Below are 26400 nucleotides of genomic sequence, written 5' to 3'. Positions count from 1 at the left end.
TTTGACGGTGCGGTGCGACTGCGTAGCGGTCTTCAACAGAAATGCTCTGAAACAGTTTCAGTTTTTATTGAACATGGCCAGTTTATTAGATCAAATCAAATTATTAAATTAATTATTTACAACGAAAAAAAAAGGAAAACCAAAAAGAAAAAAATTACAAGACTTGTGAAACAATAATCCCATTCCTCGACACCACTAACTCTGTCGAATCACTCAAATCCTCTCTCGACAACTCGTGATACGGTATCCTATGTCGTCTTACTGTAGTCTTCGCGTCAAGACCCAACTCTGGTACAAATACTTGAGCAATGAAACGAGACGGACCGAGTTCAACTTTACAGGAGAAATCTGATGGAATAGAGGAACCGAAGTTTGATGTGGAGACGATGGCTTCGAAGTTTCTGGCGAATCTGAAATAATAGATTGGACATGTGGATACACAGACAGAGACTTACACTTGTCGACTATCTCTTCTTAATGTTGATGCAATTTTGGCAAGGTTTTCTTCTAAACTATCCGAACGTCGACGTAGTTTTTCGTAACTTTTTAGGATTAGAGATTCTAGAGCTTCATCACAGCAGCGGTATCCTGGAAAAAGGGTTTTTTAAATTCTAATTTAGAGAAAAAACTAACCAAATCGATTGGTATAACAACTTCCATCTTCCTCCCTTGCGATGGCAAATGATGGTTTACCGTAGGCTGCTGAGTAGGGCTAGAAATAATAATTATGGCGATTTTTTCAGTTATTGGCTTTTCAAAAATATCCATTTCAGATCAAGTTATAATTGTGGAAAATTGGTGGCCTAGAAATCCGAGTTTTCGGTTTCTAGGCCAACTTTCCCAACAAATCTTGAAGTTTTAGAAGCCTAGAAATCTAAATCATAGTACTTTAGCCCAAAAACATTAAAGTTTGCAAGATTCTCAAGATTTTCTCTTTAGCCTAAATAATAATTATTATTCTTTTTTTCGAATAAATACAATTCGAACCCACCGATGGCAACGGAATAGCTGGAATCTGTCGATTGATATTTCCTCGAAACACATTTGTCCTGAATACACTCCCTCCACCAATTCCTCCATTCCCACCAGATGATATCGACTTTATCTTGTTCTTCCTCAACTTTCTCTCCTTCCGTTTCCTCTTTTTCGGTGGTTGCACTTGTGGCACTGCAATCTGTGGGATTTCCACTCTTGCCAACGGAGAAAATCTGGATTGTTTGAAGAGAAGACCGTTCTCCACGACGTATTTCATTGGGTTCTTCTCGTCTTCCACGAATTTCAGCTGGTCTTCCTCGATTTGGCGGGCGAGATCCATTTCGAATTGGTTCTGGAACAGAAAAATTGGAAATGAACATGGTGTCGAATTTTATTCAATAGTTGAAAGAGTGTATTTCGGATAGACGAGTAATTAATTGCTCAGTTTTTAAAGGAACTACTTGCAAACCGAAACTCGCTTGAAACGCAATGTTATGAGCTGAAAAATATACCAAAATGTTGATCTCGACGAGTTCTACAGTCGTGATTGAAACAAGTTACACCGCTCAATCCTGTTTGTTAGTATAACGTGGTCACTGTTGTTCAGGTTGACTGTGCCTCGGATTGGACTAGAATCGCTTTTTTGGCCATTTTCTCTTTTTTGGCTCTTTTCACCGGCTCACGGCACATTTACGAATACCCATCCGGGCCGTGGTAGGTGACAAACATAGAACTCGCCGAGATCTACATTTTAGTATATTTTTCAGCTCATGATATTTATTTTGAAGCGAGTTACGCGCCGGGGTTTAGCGGAATTCCACCTTCAGCCGAAACATTGTTTTGAGCAATTTTCTAATTTTATCGGGTAAGAATTTCCTTTTTCCTTCGAATTCCTCGGACACAAGTTATGATTCTTTACGCTTTTCTATCAATTGCTAGACTGGAAATCAGAACTGCTAAGGAAAACTTCCTAATTTTGGGCTAAAAATGGTCTAACAAATATACCAAAATGTGTGTTCTATGTCTCTGATATAATACGGGCCGGATTGCGTATCCATAATGTTTCATAAATTTCCAAATCACTTACCACCTCCGGCGACTTCTCTCTCCTCCTTGAAACCTGACTTCTCTTTTTCTGTTTGTTAACTCCTCCTCCCGCCTTCTCATTATTACTCAATCCTCCACTTAGTACCAATGGTTTTCCGAATGGTTCACTGATAACTCCATGTAAATGACGAGATGAAGACTTCCGACGGATTTCAACTCCGCCCGGATCTTCTAGCTTCTTGAGAATCTGTTGTACACGGAGATTGTCTTCCAGTGGATTCATAGATACTGACGTCGATTGGTATCTGGCCAAACGGGAGGAAGGTTCTGGAATATTGGGAGTTGTTATGATAAATTTCAGTCCTTTTCAAAAACTCACCATGCCTGATTTCCCTTCCTGTAACCCCGTAGTGATATGTCTTTTGTGCCAGAGTAGAGGAGAACGAAGAGATTAGTTGAGAAATGAGGTAGTAGAAAAAGGGAATACCACGTAGGTGCATTGTGTCAAGGAATGGGGAGATGGAGCTGAAATGAGGGAGGATTTGGAAAGCAAAAACATTTTAATGTGAAAAATAACCGAAATTGTCTGATAAAGACGAAAATATATTGAACTAAAAAAAATTTTTAAGTATTCTAGGCTTTTTGAGAAGAATTGAAAACAGAAAATAGATTCCTGGGAAATTTAAAAATTTTATAAAACAGTCAGAACTAGAGTCAATATATCTTTTAAAGGTTGACAGGAACAGTACCGCTCAAAAGGTTATCACCTTCGGCTGTTTTCAGTGGAAAATGACCAACTTTGACAGTGTATTTCCGTCTCTCCTAATTGTCCCACAAATAAATTATATTTAAACCATACAGAACAAAGCTAGAGCTTCATTTTTGTAGTTGACAACTTTTTTGTACGGGCACTCCCTAGAGAGTTACACAACGACAAAGTTATTTCTCTCTCAAAGCGTTCCATTTCAGTGAAAAATCGAGTGATTTTTGAGCTGTCTCCTTAAAATGACTATAACTCTTTAGGGAGTGTCCGTACAAAAAAGTTATCAACTACAAATAATGAAGATCTACTTTTAATCTGCATGATTCAATCAAAACTTACTGAGTGTGACCATAAGAACTACCATGACACACTCTCAAAGTTGGACAATTTCAACAGAAAACGGACAAAGTTCGTATCGTTTTGCACTGTACTGTACCTTCTAAAGGTTGAAATTGACATAAATTATTCAGGAATTGTTCTAATTTCTATAATTTCAGTTCTTGTATATTTGAAAATCTATGAAGTCATTGAAAACTGCTTACAGACATTGCTCATAAAAAGAAGCTTCTAAGTTTTGGCTGAAGATCACGAAAATCTTGGAAACACCACGAAAACAATCGAAAATTAAATGAAACTGTCTGAAACTTCCTGACAGTAAACCGGAATTCACTTTGAACAGTCTAAATGTTGCCAACTGTAAATGTTTCAAACCGTTCCAGTGTTCTAGTCTACAACACCGGGTGGAACTGTCAAAAAAGAGGGCCTTCTAATTAAGAAAATCTCAAATCATTTCTAGTTTTCTCAAAAACCATCTATGGATCCCAAATAACCTTCTGAATTCTCTTCCATTTCTCGAGTAAAGAAGAAAAAGAAAAAGATGACCCAGAAATAAAAAGTAAATAGAAAAGAAAAAAGGGGGAATGAGAACTGTCATCCGAGAAGAAAAAGGACATTTTGAAAAGAGGGAGAAATGAAATGCAATTATAATACATAAACAAGCACCTAAAGTGCGGGTCACTTTTCTTCTTTAGGAGGGGGAATGGGGGCGGAGTCATCTCTCTTTTCTGGAGAAGACGAGACCGTTTAGAAAATGAAAGGAATGGAATGGAGGAGGGAGGGGAAGAATAATTACATTTGAAGAGGAGGATGCCCGTTTTTAGAGGGGAAAGTATGATTTATTGAGACATTTATGAGATAGAGAAAGTTTGGGCAAAAAAATTGAGAGGTCGAAATATTGGAAGGGGAAGCATCATCCATCAAAATTAGAGTTTTTTTTAGAGAGCTAAATGACTGGAAATGGGTCGAACGGGAGTTAGAAGTAGAAATGGCTTAGAAAATCTGAGAACCCGGGCTTGTAAAGATACCACTGCTAGAGATAATTGACCGCCATTTCCAGTTGGACAGGGTTTTTTAATTAAAAAAATCTGGTGATGAAAACTCTTGGATGGAGGTCAAGCCGGCGCGTAACTCAATTTAAACGCAATATTATAAGCTGAAAAATATACCAAAATGTAGATCTCGACGAGTTCTCTGTCGGATGGCTAGTCGTTAATATGCTGCAGCCCGGGCTAGAATGGCTTTTTTGGTCATTTTCGAGTTTTTTGGTACTTTATCCCGGCTCGCGGTCCATTGAAGATTAGTTATCCGGCCAACAGTAGGTCACAGACATAGAACTCCCTGAGATTTACATTTTGGTATAATTTTCAGCTCGTAAAACTCAGATTGAAGGAAGTTACGCGCGTCGGAAAGTATGGAAATTATTGATGCTTCAAGAACCTCATTACAGTTTGAACCGAAATTTTGATTTTTGAAACAAGTATTCGAGAATTAGACAAGAGTCAGATGAGAAACATCGTCTTGAGTTCCAACAACATTGATTTCCTTTGAAAAAGCTCATCCAAGTTGGTGGCCTAGGAAGATGTGGAATGTAGAAAATTGTTTTTGGAAAGATTGGCGAAATGAGAGCTGTGGAAACATAGTTTGTTTTTCTTTCTTTCTCAATCTATGCCTAATTATTTAATTCCGATTATAACTGAAAACATGGTTCATAGACTTCAAAACTTAAAGGAGTTAAAAACTTAACTGTTAAAACCTGAATCCCAATTCCAAAAAATCAAATTTCTATTCCCATCTTCTTCACAGCTTCTAAAAGCTTAACAAATCATCTTGTTCAACAACAATTCGTCGTTTTTCTCTTCATATTCAGATGACTTTCCGAATGATTAGCACCTTTTAAGTTATGCGGTGGGGGAGGCTAATACCATGTTGTTTAATAACAAAACCGGAGAAATTATGAGGAAAAGAAAATTATGGGGGTTAGCAGCTAGCCTAGAAGAGGGAATTCTTGTTTTGGAATGTCTGGCAGAAAGGGGGAGGCCTTGGAAATCGAGGAATACTGTATCTAACTTGCTTAGTTGGAGTACTGTACCTAGCCTACCGAGGGTTACTGTATCAACTAATAATCTTCCAATTCCGAAACATCAAGTGTCTAGTCCTGCCATTCTCTGAATTCTTCTCGTTTTTCCTTTCCGGTCAGAATCTTCAAACAAAGAAAAACACGGGACGGTACACTCATGAAAAGGACACAAAAACGGTTCAAGATAGAAATCTGACGACTGTCGGCGAAAAACGGTGCGATAAATCTTTTATGCTATTATTATTATTCTCGTGTGATCTACGCTATGAATTCAGGAGGGAATACATTTTAAATTATGGAGATTTATGAGAACCTGGAGGTCACTGTTTATGGGGTGTTGGACACAACGGATTTCAAGAGTTAGGATTACTTTTTCAAATGTACAGTACCGTGCAGTAAGATATGCAAAACAACTTGGCCTTTTTCAGTGGAAAATGCCCAACTTTGAGAGGGTATTCCTGATTGACCCACAAAGAAATTTTTATGAAGTGCAAAACAAAGTGATTTTTGAGCTGTCCACTTAAAATGACCATAACTCTCTAGGGAGTGTCCGTACAAAAAAGTTGTCAACTACAAAAATGAAGCTCTACCTTTGAATTGTATGATCCATTAAAAATTTTATTTTGTGGGACAATCAGTAATACCGAAATACTCGCTCAAAGTTGGACATTTTCAACTGAAAAAGACCAAATTGTATATCTTACCGCATGGTACTGTACACAGTTAGAGCGTTTTACTTTCAGAATGAGTTTCAAAATTTTACTGTACAAGTACTCTACAAGTTTTTATATAAATCACAATATTTCCCTTCTCCCCCATTTTTTCTACATACTTCCAGTGACTTATTGACCTTTTACGTATGGAACGGCGCCGTCGCGAGACTAAAAAGAGAGAAAGTACGTAATTGACCTATTGGCACTCTATTGGATTTATGAGGAAATAGTGACGGGAAGTGTAAATAGAAGAGAGGTCTTCTATTATCAACATCGTTTTTTTAATTGCGATGGGAGGATTTGGACGGAACTGAAAAAGTGGAGAAGTTATTGGGTGTTTGATCAGAAAGTATCGGAAATGGAGAAAAAATGGGAATAAAATAATTTTTGAGTGAAAAAAATTAGAATAATCATTTACTCTAAAAATGTAACTTTTTGATGTTCGTTTGTAGAAAAGCTCAAGACACATCTTTTGGTACATGTTTCAAAAAATTTGGAGCATTTTTTGATGAGTTATAAAAGTTTTCCCGAGGGCGCCACTTTTAACTTCTGGAGCTGTGGCACGATGCTCAGAAAGTAGAATGCCAATTCAACATAATTTTTTGTTTATTTGAGTGTTTTCCAACATTTTGACATTAAAAACTCAATTTTTTTTCGAATTTTCAAATCACGATCAGGAAAAATCGATTATCAAAAAAAATCAAAATTAGAACTATTTTAAAAAACTGATTTTCGTATTGCTGAATGTTTCAGCTATCTTTGAAAAAAAAGTTTGTGCAAAACGGTCTTATTTCAGCTGAGATACATATGAAAGTATGCAGGTGTACTCAGTTATGCTCGCTACTGTAGATGAGTGGTCCTCTTGAAAAATGAGAATTAGTAACTTTAAGAATGTGACACGTTGTCACTGTTTGTCCGATGCACTAGATTGTTCGTTAAGTTTGTAGGTCAAAAACTTTTTTGAACCGGCCATCCTTAGGGATATTGCTGAACTAAGTAATGTTACTCTTGGTCTGTCGAATTCAATGAGACATGGGAGCTGCTTTCCATTCTCGCCATTTTGCGACTACTGACTGAAAAGCTCAAACATTTTCATATCTTTTCAGGGTTTTTTGTTTGCACTTTTATCTATAGATGACTTTGACGTGAGAAATTGATTTGAAATATTCCAAGTAAATCTTTTTAGGTCATTCCAGTTGTACTTCAACCCCATCGTTTCCTAAAAAAGAGTTCTTATCTGAAAATCACGTGGTTTTCTTTTTCTTCTCCGGAATAAGGTTATCACCACCCCCTGTTTTAGTGTCATATTTTATTACCCCTTGAGAGTGACCTGTCGGAGAACAATTATGAGTCGTGATTCATAGATCAGCAGCTGAAATTAAAAAAGTGAGGGCAGCAAATGATGCAAAAAGAGAAAACTGGTAATGTAGGCGGACATCCGGACTTGATTTCAAACTGGAAACGTCATTGTGGGTGATAAGTGACTTTTAGATTACCTACGGGTCAGAATTAGAAGAGAAATTTGCAGAAGGCAACATAGGTAATAGTTGGTTATTGTAGCTTTAGTAACCAACAATTGCTTAATTACAGAGAAAAATAGAAGAGATTGAAGTTTTCTGAGAGATTCTGACGGTTACAGTAGTCTACAGTAATCCCGTTTTGTCTACGGTATATATGTACAGTACCGTGCAGTAAGATATATTATACAGTGATTATTTTTCAATTGAAAATGACCAACTTTGAAAGAGTGTTACAGTATCACTGATTGTCCCACTAGTAAATTATGTATAAACCATACAGAAAAAAGGTAGAGCTTCATTTTTATAGTTGACAACTTTTTTGTACGGACACTCCCAGGCAAGTTAATTAATGACAAAGTTGTTTCTCCCTCAAATCGTCCCATTTCAGAGCAAAACTGTGCTATGTTTGAGCTGTCATCTTAAAATGACCCTAACTCTTTAGGGAGTGCTCGTACAAAAAAGTCATCACCTACAAAAATAATGCTCTACTTTTGATCTGTATAATTCGTTAAAAATTGTCTTTTGGGGGACAATCAGTGACACCGTAACACCGTCTCAAAGTTGGCCATTTTCAACCTAAAAATGCCAAATACATATCCTTCTGCACCGTACTGTGCAATGCCTACTTTTGATTCAAATATTCTCTTGGGTTACTGTAGGTCAGCTGAGGTACTGTTAGTTGTACAACTGAAACATCACTACAGTAACCCTCTTACTGTAGCTCTCTTCAAATTCCTTCCTCTCTTTCCTCGTCCCTTCCGCCTACACTTTCTCTTCTTGCTGTGTTTCATTCAAACTGAAAACGTGCGTCACAAAAGTGTGCAGTTTTATGATGGCGCCTCGAGAGAGAGAGAGAGAGAACGTGTTATCTCGTGGTAAATAGAAACATTAAATTCCCCCAGTTTTTTGACACTTTTTTCTGTATATATTTATAGAAATATGTAGCCTTTGGTATAGTTGTTTCTATTCGTTTGAATTCTTCTGTTCATTTTTTCGTTTTTTCCAAACTTTTCCGAAAGATTACTGTAGTTTTTTTTCCAGAACATGCTATACCTAATCCTTGCCGTATTCCTTCCCCATCTGGTCACTTCTTCATGTAATGTTTTATATCAATTGGATGACATGTCTTACTGTAAAATTGGACAACCATTTGATGCATACAGATACTATGGATGTTCATGTTCTGGATATGCACCTGATAAACCGATTGATGGAATTGATAAGTTAGTTACAGTAATCTAATGTTATTACTACAGTATCCCAACTGAACTACCGTACTCTCTGCCAGCTACAGTAACCCAATCTGTTCTCTTTTCAGATGCTGTCAAGTCCACAATGAATGCTATAACAATTTGATCTCCACCAAAAAGTGTCAAAATTCAAACACCCCATTTTTCTGTCTCTACAAATGGGAATGTGTATATCAGGAGCCGGCATGCAATAGTAAGTGTACTGTACCATCCCTCCAAAAACTTGGATGTTTCCAGACGAGAACAAATGTCTCCAATCGGTATGCAAATGTGATGAGGAGTTCATCAACTGTCTCGCCAAATACCCCTACCCAACATTCACCAGAAAGTGCCAGTATTATGATGGAGATCCAGTTTTGAAGACATTGACGACTGCTAAAGATACAGTAACCAAAAACTAGATATTGATTGTTTTTTTGTTTTGTTTTCTTGCCACGTGTCATAATAAATGGGTTGATATTATTGATGATTTGAGATGCCAAGAGCTCTTTGGAGACGCGGCTAAGGTTGGTCATAGGTATTTTCGACTACGAGGAGTCCATTTCTGCCATCAAAACCAGCTAAATATCTCTTCGAGCCGAGTTATGAGCTCTCCAACTTTTCGAAGGGTTAAGCTTTTTCACACGGAATTTCAAATCGGCAAATAGTACAAGATGTTCTCATTCTTCTAACGAATGAGCAAGCAGAGTTGTGCGGAATTCCGATTTCCAACTTCCGACTTCCGTCATTCCGTAACTGTGAAATTTAGGAAGAATACATTTCGCAGAAATACATGGAAAAATGGTCTGAATAAACAGAAATTAGGCTTTTCTTCAGCCAAAAACTAATTTTCTACTGATTTTCACGAACTTCTTGATCTCTTCTCTTAGTGTCTTTGAATATTTGCAAAATTCTAGTTCCGACTTCCGAATTCCGGGCTTTTTTTCACTTCCGACTTCCTTTTTCGAAAAAATCATTTCCGCACAACTCTGGAGCACAGGTAAACCTTAGGGAAACTTATATAGAACAGCACGGTGGCGTATATGCGACCGATTTGGAATTCCCTGTGAAAAAGCTTGAAGTTTGAGAGCTCGGCTCTCATAGACATTTAGCCGGTTTCGACAGCAGAAATGGCTTCCCCGTAGTCGAAAGTACCTGTGGCCAATCGTTTGAAACCCGCGTCTCCATAGACATGTTAGCTAGAGTTTCAAAACTAAGATTTTCCTGACTTCTAGAAACATTCTTGAAGAAACTCCACTCTCTAAATCTTCAAAAGGCAACTTTGACTCTCCAACTAGCTCAGTATTCCCAAAATCAACAAGTATATGAATTCTCAAAATCATAAACAACATTCTAAAGATTGGAAATGAGGACTCCTCTCAGTTGAGTCGCCAAAATTTGTGGTTCTTCGACACTAGTCGCTCCGGTCAGGTCCTCCAACAGTGTCGAGTCATAAGTCAAGTTCCGAATCGGCGACATTTTCAGTAAAAATGACAAGTTTCCTGTTTCGTTACTACACCACTCAAACGTTGGAAAAAGAAGAACACCTTAGCATACACAATTGGCCGATTCGGAGTTCCATGTGAAAAAGCTTAAGCTTGAGAGCTCATAACTCGGCTCGGAAAGACATTTAGCCGGTTTCGACAGCAGAAATGGACTCCACGTAGTCGAAAATACCTGTGACCAATCGTTTAAAAGCCGCGTCTCCAAAGACTTCCCTTGTTAGGAAACAACACAAAACAAACATATTACAATTACAAAAACTTAATTTTAATTACTTTACATTTTAATCGTAATCAATGGCTATCAGAAAATCCATGTTCGAATGGGGTTGGTGTATCAAGTAGAGAGATCACTCCTCCTTCTTCTCTTCTTCTTTTTTCTCTTCTTCTTTTTTCTCTTCATCTGGTTTCTTCACTTGAGAAGTCGATGATTTGGCTGCAGCACCAGTCGCATCGATAGCTGACATCGGAACTTCACTCTTCGCACCAGCTGCCGGTTTCTTCTTTTTCGAACCACACATTTGAGTCAATACTGTAACAAGAAAAGATACGGTGTCATCTGGTTTCCCTCCTAAACTTACCAATACTCATTGCCATGTAGAAAACTATCAAGACACATACGGCCATTCTTTATCTCACGAACAACAAATCGAATTCCAGATGGTTTCTTCGAAAGGCGGCTTGTTGCCGAGTGGAATAAATCGATTATTGATTTATCGAGAAGGATGTGGAAAAGGGGCGGAGCCTAGAAAAATAGGGCAGTGGGACAAAGTTACGGTAGAAAACCGAGAAAATTGTGGAAAAACGCAAAAGTTGAAAAAAAAAGATTTCCAGAAAAATCTGTGACCCCGGCCCCATCATGTTCTGGTTTATTAGGCTCCGCCCATTTCGCTATATCTATCGAATCGATCAGTAATCGATTTATTCCCCCCAAGCTTGAGTATAAACAGATTCTAAACAACTCGCCACGAATTATTTGGAATTTTGTAAGTTTATTCAGAGAGCCCCCGCTTCTGATCCAATCGGAAATGATTTCAGTCAGTCCACCAAAATTTTACTAAAAAATAAGCAAGGATAGTAACATTATGTTACTCATCAATATGGTTGCCATGGGGATGTCTACATTCGGAACGACTACAAATGGTGGATTGCCAGGAGGTTCGGAGACGGAGAAGCCAGATGACGTGGATGGGACAACTGGGATGACGATGGATGAGGAAGCTCGAGGGAAGGAGGAGAGAAAAGGATGAGGAATCGACGTCATGATATGATAAAGAAACGCCAATTGATCCTACTTTTTCCTTGAATAAAAGGAGTAAATATTGTGTTGTGTTTTGTAGTTTTATGGTGCGATCACAGAGATGCGAAGCTTAAGGTCGCGAAAATGCGCTCCGTCGCACAGCGGTTGGCATGGTGCCAAAAAAGACTTGGCTGAGTGCCAAATTCAAGTTTAACGTGTATTATCGTATCTTTCAATGAAAGATACGCGACGCGCACGGAGCGGGAAATTCGCACCCCTGTGACGGTATAATTTCCTAGCAGTTTCGAAAAAGAGATTCGACGACTGAGAGTTAGACACCAGACTCAAAATAGAAAATAGCCCCGATCCCTCTGAAAAACCCTCTGAAACAGGAATAGAACCAAGAAAAAAGAATAGGGGGACAAAATCATTTATTCATCAAAATTTATCCCGTTGGTTCGAATGGTTGACTGTTGAAGATGTGTGAAGTTGGGTTGATCGATCGAAAGGGCGGCATCCTTCCATGGATTCGGATAGTGTCCATTTCAATCCGGTTTGTCCATTTGAATCGATTTGATGGCCATTGTAGTAGTGGGAATCAGAAGAGCAGACGGCCAACCAATTTAACGAGGCGAAGAAGAGTGACGAGAGATTTGACTGACTGAAGTCTTTCACTCGATTCTTCCATTTTTATAGTGAATAAAGGGGCGGAGTCAGAGATTTAGAGATAAGAGAGAGAGCACGTGGATATTTTAATCTGGTCGCAGATTTTAAATTTCGATAAGAAGCATTTTAAAGCAACTCGAATAGTTTTAAATTGTTTGATTTCAACTTAAATTCAACTAACTTTTAGGATGAAAACTATTATCTAGTAGTACATCAGCATATTATGTAACTCGACTTTCAGCCATAAATCCCATATATTATCATAAAGAGATATTTTAATGTCACTTGTATTACTGTTCCAGATAAAAATATCCACATGCTCTCTCTCTTATCTCTACATCTCTGACTCCGCCTCTTTATTCACTATAAAAATGGGAGAATCGAGTAGAAGACATCAACTTGTCGAGTCCCTCCTTATTCTTCTTCTTTCTGCTACTCTTCTGATTTCCATCTAATCGATTCAAATAGACAAACCCTTTTTGCATCATATCCATGAAAGGATGCCGCCCTTTCGATCGATCAACTCAACTTCAAAAGAGGGACAAAGCCAAAAGTGAAGAAGGAAATCTCAAGATGAAAAATATAAAATCGTGAAAAATTAGGAATATTCCGAAAATGTAAGAAACGGGGAAGAAAAAATAAGAACGAAGGTGTATCAGTAGAGGAAAAATATGTTGAAATCTTGAACCAGAGCCCACAAAACCAAACTACCATCTCGGCGAGCGGCTACGCGACCGGTGGTCTCTTCCTCTTCTTTCCTCGCGATTCACATGGTATCGATCCACGCGGTCACGCCGTCTGGGTTCCGGAGACATTGAGTAGTCTGTATCGGAGTAGTAATGACGTCTTCGACGCGGTCTTGAATCATCCGAGTAAGACTATTCAGAGTCAAAAGTGCTTTCCGAGGACGAATATCTCCGGTCGTGTCGTCTACGTGGCGATGGTGATCTGGAGTACGATCTCCCACTGCCCATCTCGACGTCCTCGATCCTTGGATGGTACGGTGGCGGCGGTGTCGGCATTCTTGGCCGCGGCGGTGTCGGCGCTCTGGGATGGTTTGGATCATTGTATCGGTGGTTCTGGTTGATTCTATTTTGTTGGCCATTTCGATCCGCGACTTGCTCTACACCATCCTGAAGACGTGCTGGAAGCGCCGCTCCAGCCAACTCCATGGCTTTATTGAAGAGTAGCCCGAGGACCACTGGATCAGTGAAAATGATCTCCGAATCTCGAACTTGTTCCAGTGTAGCAAGACTTTGGATCTTTCTGACTAGAAGCGTCTGAAAATTTTTGAAAAATGAAATCTTTCACTTCTAAATATATTATAAGCCCACCCCTCTTGCAACTGCGCCCCACCGCAAACGAAGGAGTATCGGTGAGAGATGCAGAGTTTTTTCTCGCGACTTTTTGTTGTTTTCCAAAAGATGTTTTGTGAATTTTATGGAAAACAGCGAAAATAGATCAAAAACTGTGAAATCCTGTGTCGGCGCTCACTGATACTCTCTCGTTTGCAGTGGGGCGCAGTTGCAAGAAGGGTGGACTGCTAACAAGTTACCTTCGCAGCTTTAAGTTCGTGTTGTACAGCCAACTCGAGGGCCTTCTTGATAGAGATTAGTGGACAACGTCTGATGAAATCTCCGCATGCCCATTTGGCATATCGGGCTTTCCATCTGGTAACAAGCTCTAGGACATCCTCGATATTTTCAGCTGAAACCTGGATTGAAAATTTTTCGATTCTCAAGATTCCTTGCCTTTAAGAGAATGGTAGACTCCATTGATGACCTCCAGGAACCAGTGGAAAGGTGCCTCCTTCACATTTTCCAGAACGAGAGTTGCATTTTGGACGCCCGGAGAATTGATCATAGCACCAAGGATTGAGGAGTGGCGGGTTAAATGCTGAAATTCTTTCTGAATAGCTTTCAGTAATGTGGAGAACTCACTCTCTTTTCAAAAAGAACTCACTCTCTTATCAACGTAGAATCGTTGATTTTCGACGATGATTGTGAAGTCTGAGATGTCTGATGAATCATTGCTGAAACTGATGTAGGAGACGAAGTTTCTGACTTCTGGAACAGCTTTCACGACGATTTCCATGTCCTCCTCCACTTCAACTTCAACTGGAGCTGCTGGACTCTCCACTTCTGGAGCCGCCACTGGAACTTCTGGAGCCGGTGCTGGATTTGAAGCATCTGGAGCAGCGTCCTCCATAACTTGATCTTGGATCAGCCTTGGTCTACCACGAGGTCTTCCTCTGACTCCACGGGATCCTCTGCCACGTGGCATTAATTGGATAGAATGGGTTTTTCTGAAATTGAAATTCAAAGTAATGAAAAAAAGACACACAAATAAGATAAGATAATGAAGACGGTGTGAGGAACCGTTAAAAAGGAAAATTACAAAAATAAGTTTATTACAATGGAACACAAGGAAAAATGGGCCAATATGACATCATAGACAGAAAAAGTTAACAAAAACACATGATGGATATATATTAGGATGTTCCCTGACTTGATGAACGTGACGAGGCGTTTCTGAAATAGATTTCTTGAAAAAGCTAACTCTCAAAACAGAATTTTGAGCATTTAGTGTATAATAATGATTTTTTTGCAATACACGATCACCCAGTCTCTCCGAGAAAGAACTGCAAAAAAAAAAATTGAGAAATGCTGGAGACGAATAAATTTCAGTTTCAGAAGTATTCAGAGAGCTTTATCCGCCCGTTCTATCCAGGTTTCAGATAAAATTTCCCATCGAAATGGCAATTTTTCATTATTAGTTCGAAAATATATCGGTTTTTCTTTTCTCAATTTTATCAAACGAATGAAAATAGCTGAAAACATGCGTCAGAATTTTCTACACATTCTAAACGAACAGTTTTCAAATTTGGTTCTTTAGTTTTTTTGGCGCTTTCTAGACATGAATCATGAATCAGAAATCTTTGAAGAGATTCCTCGGCGACGTCGTCCACTTGGATCTCGTCTCGGGCGGGACTCCTCAAATTCTCCAAAACACATAGTGTCGAGGGTTGTGGAGTGAGCTAGAAATAGGTTTGAATTCTCCATTGAACAATCCCATTATCAAAACTCACTCGACGAGGACCAAATCGGAGAGGTTGGAGTCCGCATAGGAGGCTGTGTGGTCTTATAGACTGCCACCTCCACAATGTCCGGTTCCTCAGCAGGAATTGATCGATGAGATGGTCATGTATCCAATTCTTCATCTGCTGATCTCTTCCCGCCATTAATCATATTTGGTTGCATTGTCGATACTTTGGAAGAGGTCTAGAAGAAAGAAAATTGGAACTCTCTACCGAAACCGAAGAAAACAGTGTGGGAAATTGAGACACTCAGACAAAAAGAGACATTTTTCAAGAGAATTGCGGTGGAGCGCAGTTGCAAGAACAGTGCCGAGCTGATAACCTTGTTGCAAAATCAACGCTATTTCTGTCCGAATTCAGCAATGAAACAGAAGTTAAAAATTCATAGTTTCAATAGGAGAGTTCTCTATTTTTATCGTGATATCACTAATTTTCGAAACCTGAAACAGTATCACATTACTGTATGTTTGTCTGTGTGTCCGTACATCCTACCTCTCTTCTTCATAGGAGATTCCAAGGAAACAAAACGTCTTTGAATCACAGAAACACCTCCACGTTTCAAAATTTACAAAACAAAAACAAAAACTTTCCACGTGTCCCTTCTTCGCCCTTATCTTCCCATAAAATCTCAAAAATTCTCCGTGACCTTTCCCCACTAACCAACATTTTCCTCATATAAAAGACAACAATTCGTCAGTTTTCGTCAGTACACAGTAGAACTCTGTAGAAAGCTATCTATTGCTGTATTTGTCGTATGGTTTTGCTTACTCTAAAGCAAGTAAAACAATCGAATAAATACAAAGCAGGGATGCTTAAAAGGGCCATAGCTCTCGTGGTTGTGGTCCTCGTGAACGGTATGTTTCATCGAGTCAATGGATCATCTCACTTCTCGTTTTCAGGCACTCTTGCGTATGAATTCAACGATCGCTCTGGTGCAACTACCAACAATGAGCAAAGCTACCTCTCGGATTCGATGTCCCCTGGAATCGGTATGGATTCGGGCTTCTGGCACCCTTTCAAATTCTCTTTTTCAGATCCACCAATCTCTTCTTATTCTAGTCACAATGACTATTCTGATACTTCGGGCCCTTCGTCCGATATTTACTCGAACTCTCTCAAATTTTATAATGGTAAGAATGAGCCATCAGGATCTCTTTGGAATTTCAATCCTTCCAGATCCGTCTCCCCTCACTCAATACGACAGTTCCAATCCTTCTCAACCCAGCTCTCCCCTAAATCTCACACACATCCGAACTGTCCGAAACGGTTAGTTGAATGTACAGCCAATAAACACTGAATATCTATTTTAATTCCAGCTAACGGCAAACTAGCCGACTATCTGAAACACACCACCATTGTTGCCCATCTTATCAATGGAATCGCCATCCAGAATGGTTTGATGAATGGGAAGATTCCAATTAACGATTTGGTTGGTGAGCTCCTGAACTTCGGGTCTGTCGCTGTTTCGGATATTGCCAACTTCAAAAAGGATAGTATCACTTCTTTGATTGATGACCTGAAAAAGACCAAGTCTAAGCTCGTTCCCACTTTTGAAAAGTATGAGGCCGAAGCTGTGCAATGGAATGAATTGATTCTGACTGCGGCAGGTCTTCCCGACATTAGTACACTCTCTAATGACGGTGATAGTTATTTCAAGAATCTTGAAACTCTCGGAAAAAAATTCAATTACATTACATTTGATGGACCAGCAAGAATACTTAAAGGTGTGAAGAATGTTCTAGACGGAGTTCCGCAAATGGTTCCGAAGGATGCGGATTACCTGCAACTTCAAAGTTTAATAAGTAACCTTCAAGAACTAGTAACATCACTTTCCGATTTTGACTCGGCGGTGAAAGCACTCAACAAGTACAAGTTTCAAGATGGTCCTACTATTTTTGCACCTATTGAACAATCAATTTGGATAATGAAGAAACGCGGTTCATTCAAATTCGCGTTCAACGAACCTGAAGTGAAAGGGATTGCAACGAATATCAAAGAAGTGCTTCAGGCTTCTGCCAGTTCGCAAGCTGCACAAAATGATTTTTCAATCATCAACAAATTGGCAGAATCAAGAATGACTCCTGGTAAAAACATACGAAAGTACACATATGGTCTTCCGGACGGCCTCTCGGATGTCAAGCAGCTAACTAAAGATGTTCGGGATCCGTGGATTGGAAAAATCGTCGCCATCAGCGGATCAAACTTAAATGGGTTGGCAGACGGATTGGAACCGATTTTTGGAATTGAAAAACGACTAAGTGGATTAGATGACAAGCTGAAAATCATTACATCGAACGATGTGCAGAACTCGCTTAACTACATCAAGACAGTTCAAGACAAGCTATCGACTTTGAAAACTAACACAGATGGTTTAGTTAAAAATTTGTTCCATGAAATAGAGACATGCGACAAGAATTCAAAAGTCAATGATGACACTTATAAAGTTAACGAAGCCATTCTTGAAGAGGTGAAGCTTCTGAAATCTTTCCTGAATAATGCAAATTCAGCAACGAAAGGGTTAGATTTGGACGGCATCGGAAAAAAGATACAATCATTTTTTGATTCTCTTGGCTTCCAAGACTTCAGTAAATATAAAAATTCGTTCTCCCAATTTGGAGTCGTCTTGGGTAACTTGAAAACTAAGGGACTGGCGATTATTCAACAGCTCCTCGATGACATCAGTCCAAGATTCAGCGGAATCACGTCTAAAGTATTGAAGGGTAAAGCTGAAACATTGATTGGTAACAAAACCAAAATCAATCACTTCGCGGGCTCCGACGTTGCCATTAAAAACCTGCACGACTGTCTGAAGAAACTAAAAGGTGTATCTTCTGATGTTTCAAATGCGATTGCAACTGGATCAGACTTAAGAAAACTAGATCCCAATGCAATAACTAATTTGGAAAAAATTACTACTGCAGTTTCTGAAGTTTCACAAAGTCTAACAGACGTTGCTTCAATTCCTGAAACAATGAAGAAGAATGCAAAGGAAGTGATAACTGAACTCAATAAGCTCCCTGATTCTCTACAAAAATCTAAAGTAGTCGGTCAATCAGTCAGTTCACTTCACACTGCTTCTCAGTTGATAGAATTCGAATCTCAAATCGGTCAACTCAAGACTATCGATGCTGATGTTCAAGCTGAAATTCAGAAGATGTCGAGTCTAGATGATAGAAAGAAAGCGGAAAGTCAGTGGGGTGCTCACAAGAAGGATATGGATGAGTTGGAGAAGACACTGGCTGAAATCAAAACATTTGGCACTGGAATCGACGTTTCAAAAGCTAAAACACTTGGTGCTTATGGTACTCCCTTGAAACAACTGGCATCTCTACCTTCTTCCAACATCAAAGCAAAGGAGAAATCAAAAGCTCTGGAAGTTCTTCTGAGCCAACAGAGTCAACCGCCAATTGATCCAAGCACCAAATCTAGGCTAGAAGCAACCCAAAAAACACTGGAACAACTCTCGAGTCTGGATCTTGGTTTTGCTAGTCATTCTGCCCAATATCAAAGTGCTCCGGCTGCATTCCAAGCTCTTCATGACTTTTTATCCAAATTCCTTGCTGTCGATCATCAACAAACAACTATCGTAACGGAAGAAGGCGGGTAGGTTTCGAAACTAATCGATTGTAACTTATACATTAATTCGTCTTATTTCAGAGTCTCGCTCGTGTATATTGGGATAATTGTGGCGACTATCCTTATCGGCTTGGCCGGTATAATATTGTTCTACTGTGGGTTCTGGAAACCGAGAGAAGAGGCGAAAAATTTCATCAAAAACAATCGTTTAATCAATAAAAAACGAGCTGAAATCTATCACATCAGAGTTCACGATGCTATGAAGGTTTTCACACAACAAACACCCAAAAAAAAGAACGAAAACACAAAACCAACCAAAGAACAGACTGAAGAAGAAAAGAAAGCAGAAGAAGAAGAGAAGAAAGCAGAAGAAGAAAGAAATTATGGAGATATAAGAAAAGAAAGACATAGGTAATGATACACGCGAAGCAGAGACAAATCATAACACTTTCAGATACTTCGACACGCTTTGTAATCCGGGAACACAAGTGAAGGTTGAAAGTCTGGACCATGGAATTCATGCTAATCACGTCACGACGAAATCAGGAAAGAAGTATATTGCGACACAGGTACGGAAGAATCTTGAATTATTTAATTCAAATCAATTTTCAGGCGCCCATGGGAAATGATATGCCGGGAAAAATGAGTACTCTTGGCGACTTCTGGTGTATGGTATTACAATATTCTTCTGAATTCGTTGTATCGTTATGTAGTGATGATGAGATGATAAACAGAAATGGAAGGGGGCCAAAATGTGGACTTTACTTTGCGAAAGAGAAAGGCGATCAAGTGATAATTGAAAACCGCTTCGCTGTGAAAACCACTTCAAAGCAAGAAATCTTGAATAATAACGTTGTTAAGAGAATTGTGAAGATTTCTGACAACACGTAAATTATATTCAACAGACGGTTATTTATCTCATTTTAATTTCAGAAATGAATTCCCTAACCATACTTTGACACACTACCAATATATTACTTGGCCTGATCGTGGGGTTCCAACTGATCATGAAACTGGAATTGCACTGATGGATCTTGTGAAAAAGAGTAAGAAGCCTGTTGTTGTCCATTGCTCTGCTGGTATCGGAAGAACAATGTCATTCATTGGAATGGAATACATCTACGAGGAAGTTTTGGCCAATCCCGGTATTGTATGGTGCGATGCGATGATAAAGATGCGCGACGCCCGTTGGCACGGAATTCAAACATACGTTCAGTCGATTTGGGTTTTATTGGCAGTGTTTTTTAAACTCATAAGGGTAATACAGAACAATTGAAATTTTCTCTTTTTTTTTAACTTTCCTGCTTTCAGAAGTACAAACTGAAATCAAAACCGTATACTGAAGACCTCAAGATAATGCTGGAAATTAATGATGATCCAGCAGCCGCAGAAGCACCAGAAGCAGCTCCAGCTGCAGCTCCGGCTGAAGCTCCAGAAGCCGCAGAAGCACCTGCAGCTCCGGCTGCAGCTCCAAGAGCTCCAGCAGCTGGAGAAAATGCAGAGGGAATTCATGAGGAGGATGAGAACCAGGGACAGCCAAGAAATCACGTCATCATACCAATAGAATAGAACTAGTCTTAATTACTTGAATTAATTGAACCAGCAACGACTGGTATTGAATAAATTATTTGTGTTGGGAATCTGTACTTTTGATTCTTTCAGCGGCCGTTTCAATTTTTCCAGATTTTTTCAGCATGAATTCTTTCTGGATCTGACTGAAGAAACATTTCGAAAAATGTCAAAATTGTGCTAAAGTACATCAAAAATGAGTTTAGACATTTCCTTCTTGCTTGCTTTGTATACAACTTTCAAAAATAATGGAATTAGGTGGAAAAGGGTTCGAGAATCCTGAGTATAACTTTACTGAAAATGAACATTCTTGCATTGAAAACTCTTGAAAATCAACTGAAAATTAGACTTTCGAGGTGGTCCGTATTGGACATTATATTGGATTGAACAGCTATTGGACAGCTGAAAGAAAGACATTTTGGATATCGGTTTGAAGAAAAGTGTTAGAATCATGAAAATATAGCCCCTGGGGTAACGTTGTACGTCGAATCGAATGGTCATAACAGATTTTTTGTATCTGTACTGGTTCTGTCTGAAACCACCCGGAAATCTAGGAGGTCCCATTAATATTGGACGCACTACAGATAAAAATGAATTTCCACGTAAACTAATCTTCACGATAAAAACACGTCATTCGAATGATTCCAGTCATTTCCAATCTTCTAAATAATTGTTTCATTCAAACCCCAGTAATGGTCGATTGGATAACATGCTTCAAAACAAAACCACTATTTCTGAATTGGCGACTTCTTCTGATTATCACTCTAAACATTTTGACACATGGTATGTTGGATTCATGATTCTGAATAAAGTTGGTCTTCTACTTTCAGCATCAGATGCTTCTGTTCAGTCGGATGATCTCCACAACGTAGTTTCAGATGTTTCTGCTGCCTCATATTCTTCAAACTCTTCAAATCAAAACTGGACAACTGAAAACGGTAATGAACACTGTTGAACTGTATCAATCATTATACTTCCAGATGCTTCGGCTATAAATTTCATTTATGACAAAGAATTCGTTCATGGAGATATGATCACTCGAATCAAACGAGATGGTATAATTTCATTCGAATTCAGTTTCTCTCTAATATAATCATACTTCCAGCCAACAACGAGTTTCTAGACAATGTCGCCGTAGTTTCTCATATTGTCTCTGGAATCACTCTACAACATTCTCTAATTAATAATGGGACTCTGGTTGAAATCTTTGTTGGCGAGCTTCTCAAGTTTGGTAACTTCAGCATATCTGATGTCGTCGGATTCAATATTTCCAAAATCGAAACTTACATTGATTCTATCAAAGGTGTTAGAGGTTCCTTCAATACTTATTCCTTGAAATTCGAAGAAACCGCATTGAGTTATGACGAGGTGCGTAATGAGTCAGAGAGCATTCGAGATTTCTTGAATTCTTCGAAATCTGATCGATACTTCGGAGACATTGAAATTGCAATGAAGATGGACATGGTCAAATTGGACACGTTGAAGACATCAATAGATCATCTGATCTCCGAATTCAAAGCTCTCAAAATAGATTTGTCAGAGACTACAGCTCTCCGAGATACTATTCAGAAGTTCGACGATTTGAAGGCCTTAGTTGGTAGTTTGAAACCACTTGAATCTCTCCGAAATGGCACTGAAATCTTCACAGATTTCGTGAAGATTCTGAAATTAGCATCTGACAGAGAAAATCTGCAGAGTGTTACCATCAAAAGAGCTGAATTGGATACCTTTCATAGTCATATGAATCTGATCCAACAGATGATGAGAGAAAACAACTCCATAAATAATGAGATCTCCAAGCTGAAGAGTTTCTCGGCTAATTTCGCTTCAGAAACTACAAAATCCAGTTTTGGCTTTCAATATGGGCTGGATGATGTGAAAAAGTTGATGGAGGACGTAAAACATCCATGGCTCGTAAACATGACAGGTGATCTATCATACCGTTTGTATCGATTATCTGATGGATTCCGTCCTTTGTTCGTATTGACAAAGCAGATGATTCGGTTGAAAGAGAAACTGAAGAAACTCTCTTCCGTAGATACATTCCCATCTCTGACTCACTTCGATCAAATTCAAAAGAAACTGTTGTCTCCGAGTTCGTTGAAGTTGATTGATGTAGTCGAGAAGTACAAAGCATGCACTGGATTCCCAATTTCACAAAATTTCAAAGAGAAGATTTCGAATATTAGTAGAGATGCAAAGATTGTTGAAAGAGGGATAACTTCGTTGATTGTAGCTGTTAAGACTACAAGTAAAATCGACTTGAAGTCAATGTTTCACAACGTTGAGAAGAACAATCGATCAATAATAGTTCATCAGGAGTTGGCTCTTCTCAAGACACTTTATGCATCTGTTGACAGAATGAGGCTATCAGAAGCATTGGCAAGTCTCCAGAATAGTAGGCAAATCATTAGTGCATTTCGCCAAAATGCTACCGGAGAGCTGGCGTATCACGCATGTATCCACAAGCTGAAGACTGGTTCAGAGCAGTTGGTTCAACTAATTCAAGCGATTCAGAAGATACGAGATGTGGATGAAAAGATGATATCAAATGCTGAGAACGGAGTCTCCATAATTTCAGAAGTGATCGAAGAACTATCTGGTATCAGAAAACGTTTCAAGAACATGAAAAAGGGAAAATGGCAAGAGTTTCTGAATATGATGCGTGATTCGGAAGCATACTCGGAGAATATATTTCAAACATTAAAGTATCTGAGAGAGGCCAACAGCCTCATTGAGTTGAGAGCTTCGATTTCTGGACTCGAATCAATTGGAAGCAGTGTTGAGATGGAAACACGTGAAATCGGGAAGCTAGATGATGGGAAGAGAATCATGAAACAATGGGGAGACCATCAGAAAGATATGGATCAATTGAATGATGCTATAAGAGAAATCAAGTTATTCTATGATTTTCTCAATATCTCCAAAGCCACGACAATCGCAGAATATGGTGTTCCTATTCTAGGAATGCTTCACTTCCCGGATGTGGGAATGAATTCCAGAGAGAAATCAGAGGCAATCGGAGAACTTCTTCAAGGTGTTATTCTGGATCCAAAAACAAGATTTGAGCTAGAAACCAATCAGAAAATATTCGATGAATTGGCACTTCTTGATCTTCAGTTCTCTAGTCATCGACATGATTTCAATGCGACTCCGGAAGCATTCAGAGAATTCGGAGTGTTTTTGAAACTGTTCTTAGAGATAGAAGAGTGGGTTCAAAAACAACAAATTTAAAGTTTTAGACGACTTATTTTCAGAGTGTCATACACTATTATCATCTTCTCGTGTGCTGTAGCACTGGTAGTCTTGGCAATAGCAATGTTCGTCTATGTAAAGTTCTACTATCTTCCGAACAGAATTCCGAAAATTCATGCAAGAGTGATGAGATGGATCAAGAGGGAATTTCCGAAAAACGCAAAGATTGCATTGAAGATTCATGAGGATATAATGAGGATGATTGAGGCTCCGATTGAGCATGATCAGCTGTTTTCGTATGCGAAGCTGGATCCCGGCAAGCATAGGTGAGTCTTAAGTTTTCAGCAACAAAAAAAAACATAACTCCCTATTCCAGAAATCCGCATATCTTCTGTAATCCCGAAAATCGTGTGCTCATCTACCCGAAAGATCCACGTGATTCCCGTGTTCATGGAAACTGTATTCGAACGAGAAAAAAAGAATTCGTCGCCACGCAAGGACCGATTGGAGACGAGCTAATGGGCGGATTCCAGTACAAAAACGAGAAAGGCGAACTGGTTCTTGTGGATTATGTGGATACTCGTGAAGATTTTCTGACAATGTTGGTCGAGCGGAAAGTGGAGAAAACTGTGATGTTGTGTGATTTCGTGGAGAATGGAATACCTCAGTGTGGCGTCTATTTTATAAAGGAGTTGGGTGGTGTCATAGTGATTGGAAGATTCACGGTGACAACGATGACGGTGGATTCGATATTGAATGGGAACGGAAGTAAACGGGTACTGAAGATAACGGAGAAAGGGTATGTGTATCTAGATACAGAAAGGAAATGTTTTCAGTACACAAACAAGTTACAGTAAACCTGAAGTACTGCTGGACCACTATCAATACCTTGCATGGCTGGATCAAGATATTCCGAATGGACACGAAGATATGTATAGACTGATGAATATGGTGAACAAGAGCAATGTACAGTACTCATTCTTGTTTCACAGAAAAATCAAGAATTATTTCAGAAGCCAATAGTGGTTCACTGTTCAGCCGGTGTCGGACGAACCACTGCATTCATTGCTCTTCATTATCTGACCGCTGAGGTGGCACTTTGTGAAACAACGTCTTTCACCGAGTTCGCTATCGATTTGAATATGAAAAGATGGCGAGCGCTTCAGACTGTTCATCAGTCTTATTGGGTTCAAGCTGGAGTGGTTTATAAAACTCTTCGTGTAAGTTCTATTGAATCGATAAATTGTTAGATTTTGATTTCAGGATCGCAAGTTGAGAATGAAATACTATAAGAAATATATGAAACGATTCGAGGAAATGAAGAAATGGGAAGTGGAAAGAGAGGAGTTGGCGAGGAAAGAGAGAGCCAGTCATGTGGCTATTCAGATGCCAGACGAAACAGAGTGATCTTTTGTGAATTTTTGATATAGTAAAGATTTCAGTTTTGTAGTTTATTACTGAAAGACTTTCAGCCTGAAAGTATTATCAACTAAGCTTCAGGAATGTTCTGTCTTATTCCAGTTGCTTATTTTAGGAGAAAGAGTAGAAACATTGTTACAGTAAATTCAATTGCAGATCCAACTGTGGGAGTGATTTCACAAACTTAGCGAGTATTGAATACATAAGTTAAGTAAGCGGAGCGAACGCAGGGATAGCCGATGGAAGTTAACGAGTAAAAAATGATGAATTCTCGCTAAAAAAGACAGCAACTCTAGATTTATGAAATTATTTTAACTATAAAAAGAAGTAATCGTAGAGTTCTCTTCAGGTTCTATTCAGGTAGAGTTCAAGTGAGTACTAAACGTCCGAGCCTCGACAAATTCGAAAGTGTGCAATTCTGATAATTGCTGGAAAACGTTAATCAGAAAACAACAAAATTGCGAAAGAAAAGCGAACGAGAAACCCTGAATGGTCAGCCTAAAATAGAAGACATGCGATTAATAGACGACAAGAAAGAACCAAGCAAGATAATTCTCACGATATGGGCGGGTGGAACTAACTAAAATTAAATACAACTGTCTCACTATTCTCATAGAATGCAAGTCCAAAAACCTACCGAATCCAAAACAAATCGATTCGATCAGTCTAATTTGAATCACTCCCCAGGATTCACTCCTCAGCCAGACATTGTCGAATAATGCGAAAAATGTGTATAATTACAGATTTTGTGCGGCTGCAGCATTGACAGTAGCAGCGAGATCTCCCTTTCCTTCAGCCAGACGCTGTCGAATGATTGTAGCAACAGCTTTTTGCGTCGTCTTCCTCTCCAACTTCTGCAACTTCGACTCAATATCTCTCTTCAAATCCCAATCTATCTTTTTCGGTGCCAACATTGCCAAATCTACACTGTCGATGGCTTTCTCATGAAGAACATCCTAAAGAAATAATAATTTATAACGAGAATAGAGGCTTGAGCTACCTTTAAATGATCTGTTATTTCCCTCTGGACAATATCCAAATCTAATGCAGTATTTTGAGTGCCGACCGCCTCATCTGGCTTGTGATTTCGGAATTCTCGACCATTTTCTCGGTTCTTTTTTGTCGATGTCTCGCCTTGGTCGTAATCTTCCTCTCTGAAAACATAATTTATAATTTTCTCCCTGATTTTCAATTGTTCAGATAACTTACTGCATCTCAACACCATGAATCTTCGATTTCATTGCAAGTAACCGCCGTTTGCGGGCTTTTGATGCAGCTTCCAACGAAGTTTCGTGGTTTGTAAGACTTTCGATGTCCTCATCCGAATCACTTTGATTTTTGTCGGTCATCTGCGAATAATAAAGTTTTAAACGATAGAAAAGGTACAAGATTTGTGTTTTATCCAAATAAATCAAACTTTGAGAAAAAAGAACAAGAAAAACTCTTGAAAAACAGTATTTACTCTTTTTGAAA

At 39.0% G+C, this 26400-nt stretch overlaps 7 protein-coding genes across 7 annotated transcripts; 3 read left to right on the top strand and 4 right to left on the bottom strand.

Moving 5' to 3' along the window:
* Positions 1-154: 154 nt before the first annotated feature.
* On the bottom strand, positions 155-2522 carry GCK72_015166 (uncharacterized protein; the record flags this gene model as incomplete). Its single annotated transcript, XM_003094574.2, has 6 exons — positions 155-410; positions 456-588; positions 634-712; positions 992-1327; positions 2063-2349; positions 2402-2522. The coding sequence occupies 6 exons, from the start codon at positions 2520-2522 to the stop codon at positions 155-157; spliced, it is 1212 nt and encodes a 403-aa protein (XP_003094622.2).
* Positions 2523-8478: 5956 nt separating this feature from the next.
* On the top strand, positions 8479-9085 carry GCK72_015165 (uncharacterized protein; the record flags this gene model as incomplete). The annotated part of the gene is made up of 3 exons (XM_053730675.1): positions 8479-8657; positions 8753-8877; positions 8922-9085. 3 exons carry the CDS (start codon positions 8479-8481, stop codon positions 9083-9085), a joined length of 468 nt encoding a protein of 155 aa, XP_053585447.1.
* A 1430-nt stretch (positions 9086-10515) lies between these two features.
* On the bottom strand, positions 10516-10792 carry GCK72_015164 (uncharacterized protein; the record flags this gene model as incomplete). Its single annotated transcript, XM_053730674.1, has 2 exons — positions 10516-10697; positions 10747-10792. The coding sequence occupies 2 exons, from the start codon at positions 10790-10792 to the stop codon at positions 10516-10518; spliced, it is 228 nt and encodes a 75-aa protein (XP_053585446.1).
* A 458-nt stretch (positions 10793-11250) lies between these two features.
* Positions 11251-14286, top strand: GCK72_015163 (uncharacterized protein; the record flags this gene model as incomplete). The annotated part of the gene is made up of 4 exons (XM_053730673.1): positions 11251-11323; positions 12674-13138; positions 13656-13744; positions 14119-14286. 4 exons carry the CDS (start codon positions 11251-11253, stop codon positions 14284-14286), a joined length of 795 nt encoding a protein of 264 aa, XP_053585445.1.
* On the bottom strand, positions 12950-14354 carry GCK72_015162 (uncharacterized protein; the record flags this gene model as incomplete). The annotated part of the gene is made up of 3 exons (XM_053730672.1): positions 12950-13351; positions 13627-13785; positions 14034-14354. 3 exons carry the CDS (start codon positions 14352-14354, stop codon positions 12950-12952), a joined length of 882 nt encoding a protein of 293 aa, XP_053585444.1.
* Positions 14355-21005: 6651 nt separating this feature from the next.
* GCK72_015161 (uncharacterized protein) lies at positions 21006-24915 on the top strand (the record flags this gene model as incomplete). Its single annotated transcript, XM_053730671.1, has 9 exons — positions 21006-21096; positions 21144-21251; positions 21294-21368; positions 21419-23522; positions 23571-23834; positions 23885-24307; positions 24363-24459; positions 24522-24728; positions 24772-24915. 9 exons carry the CDS (start codon positions 21006-21008, stop codon positions 24913-24915), a joined length of 3513 nt encoding a protein of 1170 aa, XP_053585443.1.
* A 749-nt stretch (positions 24916-25664) lies between these two features.
* GCK72_015160 (uncharacterized protein) lies at positions 25665-26276 on the bottom strand (the record flags this gene model as incomplete). The annotated part of the gene is made up of 3 exons (XM_003094566.2): positions 25665-25883; positions 25928-26081; positions 26137-26276. The coding sequence occupies 3 exons, from the start codon at positions 26274-26276 to the stop codon at positions 25665-25667; spliced, it is 513 nt and encodes a 170-aa protein (XP_003094614.2).
* Between the last annotated feature and the right edge of the window lie 124 nt (positions 26277-26400).

This window comes from Caenorhabditis remanei, chromosome IV (genome assembly GCF_010183535.1).
Source record: "Caenorhabditis remanei strain PX506 chromosome IV, whole genome shotgun sequence".
In the NCBI taxonomy this organism is placed as follows: Eukaryota; Metazoa; Nematoda; class Chromadorea; order Rhabditida; family Rhabditidae; genus Caenorhabditis; species Caenorhabditis remanei.
The sequence above is the reverse complement of the archived record's forward strand: the minus strand, read 5'-3'. Positions and strand labels throughout refer to the sequence as shown.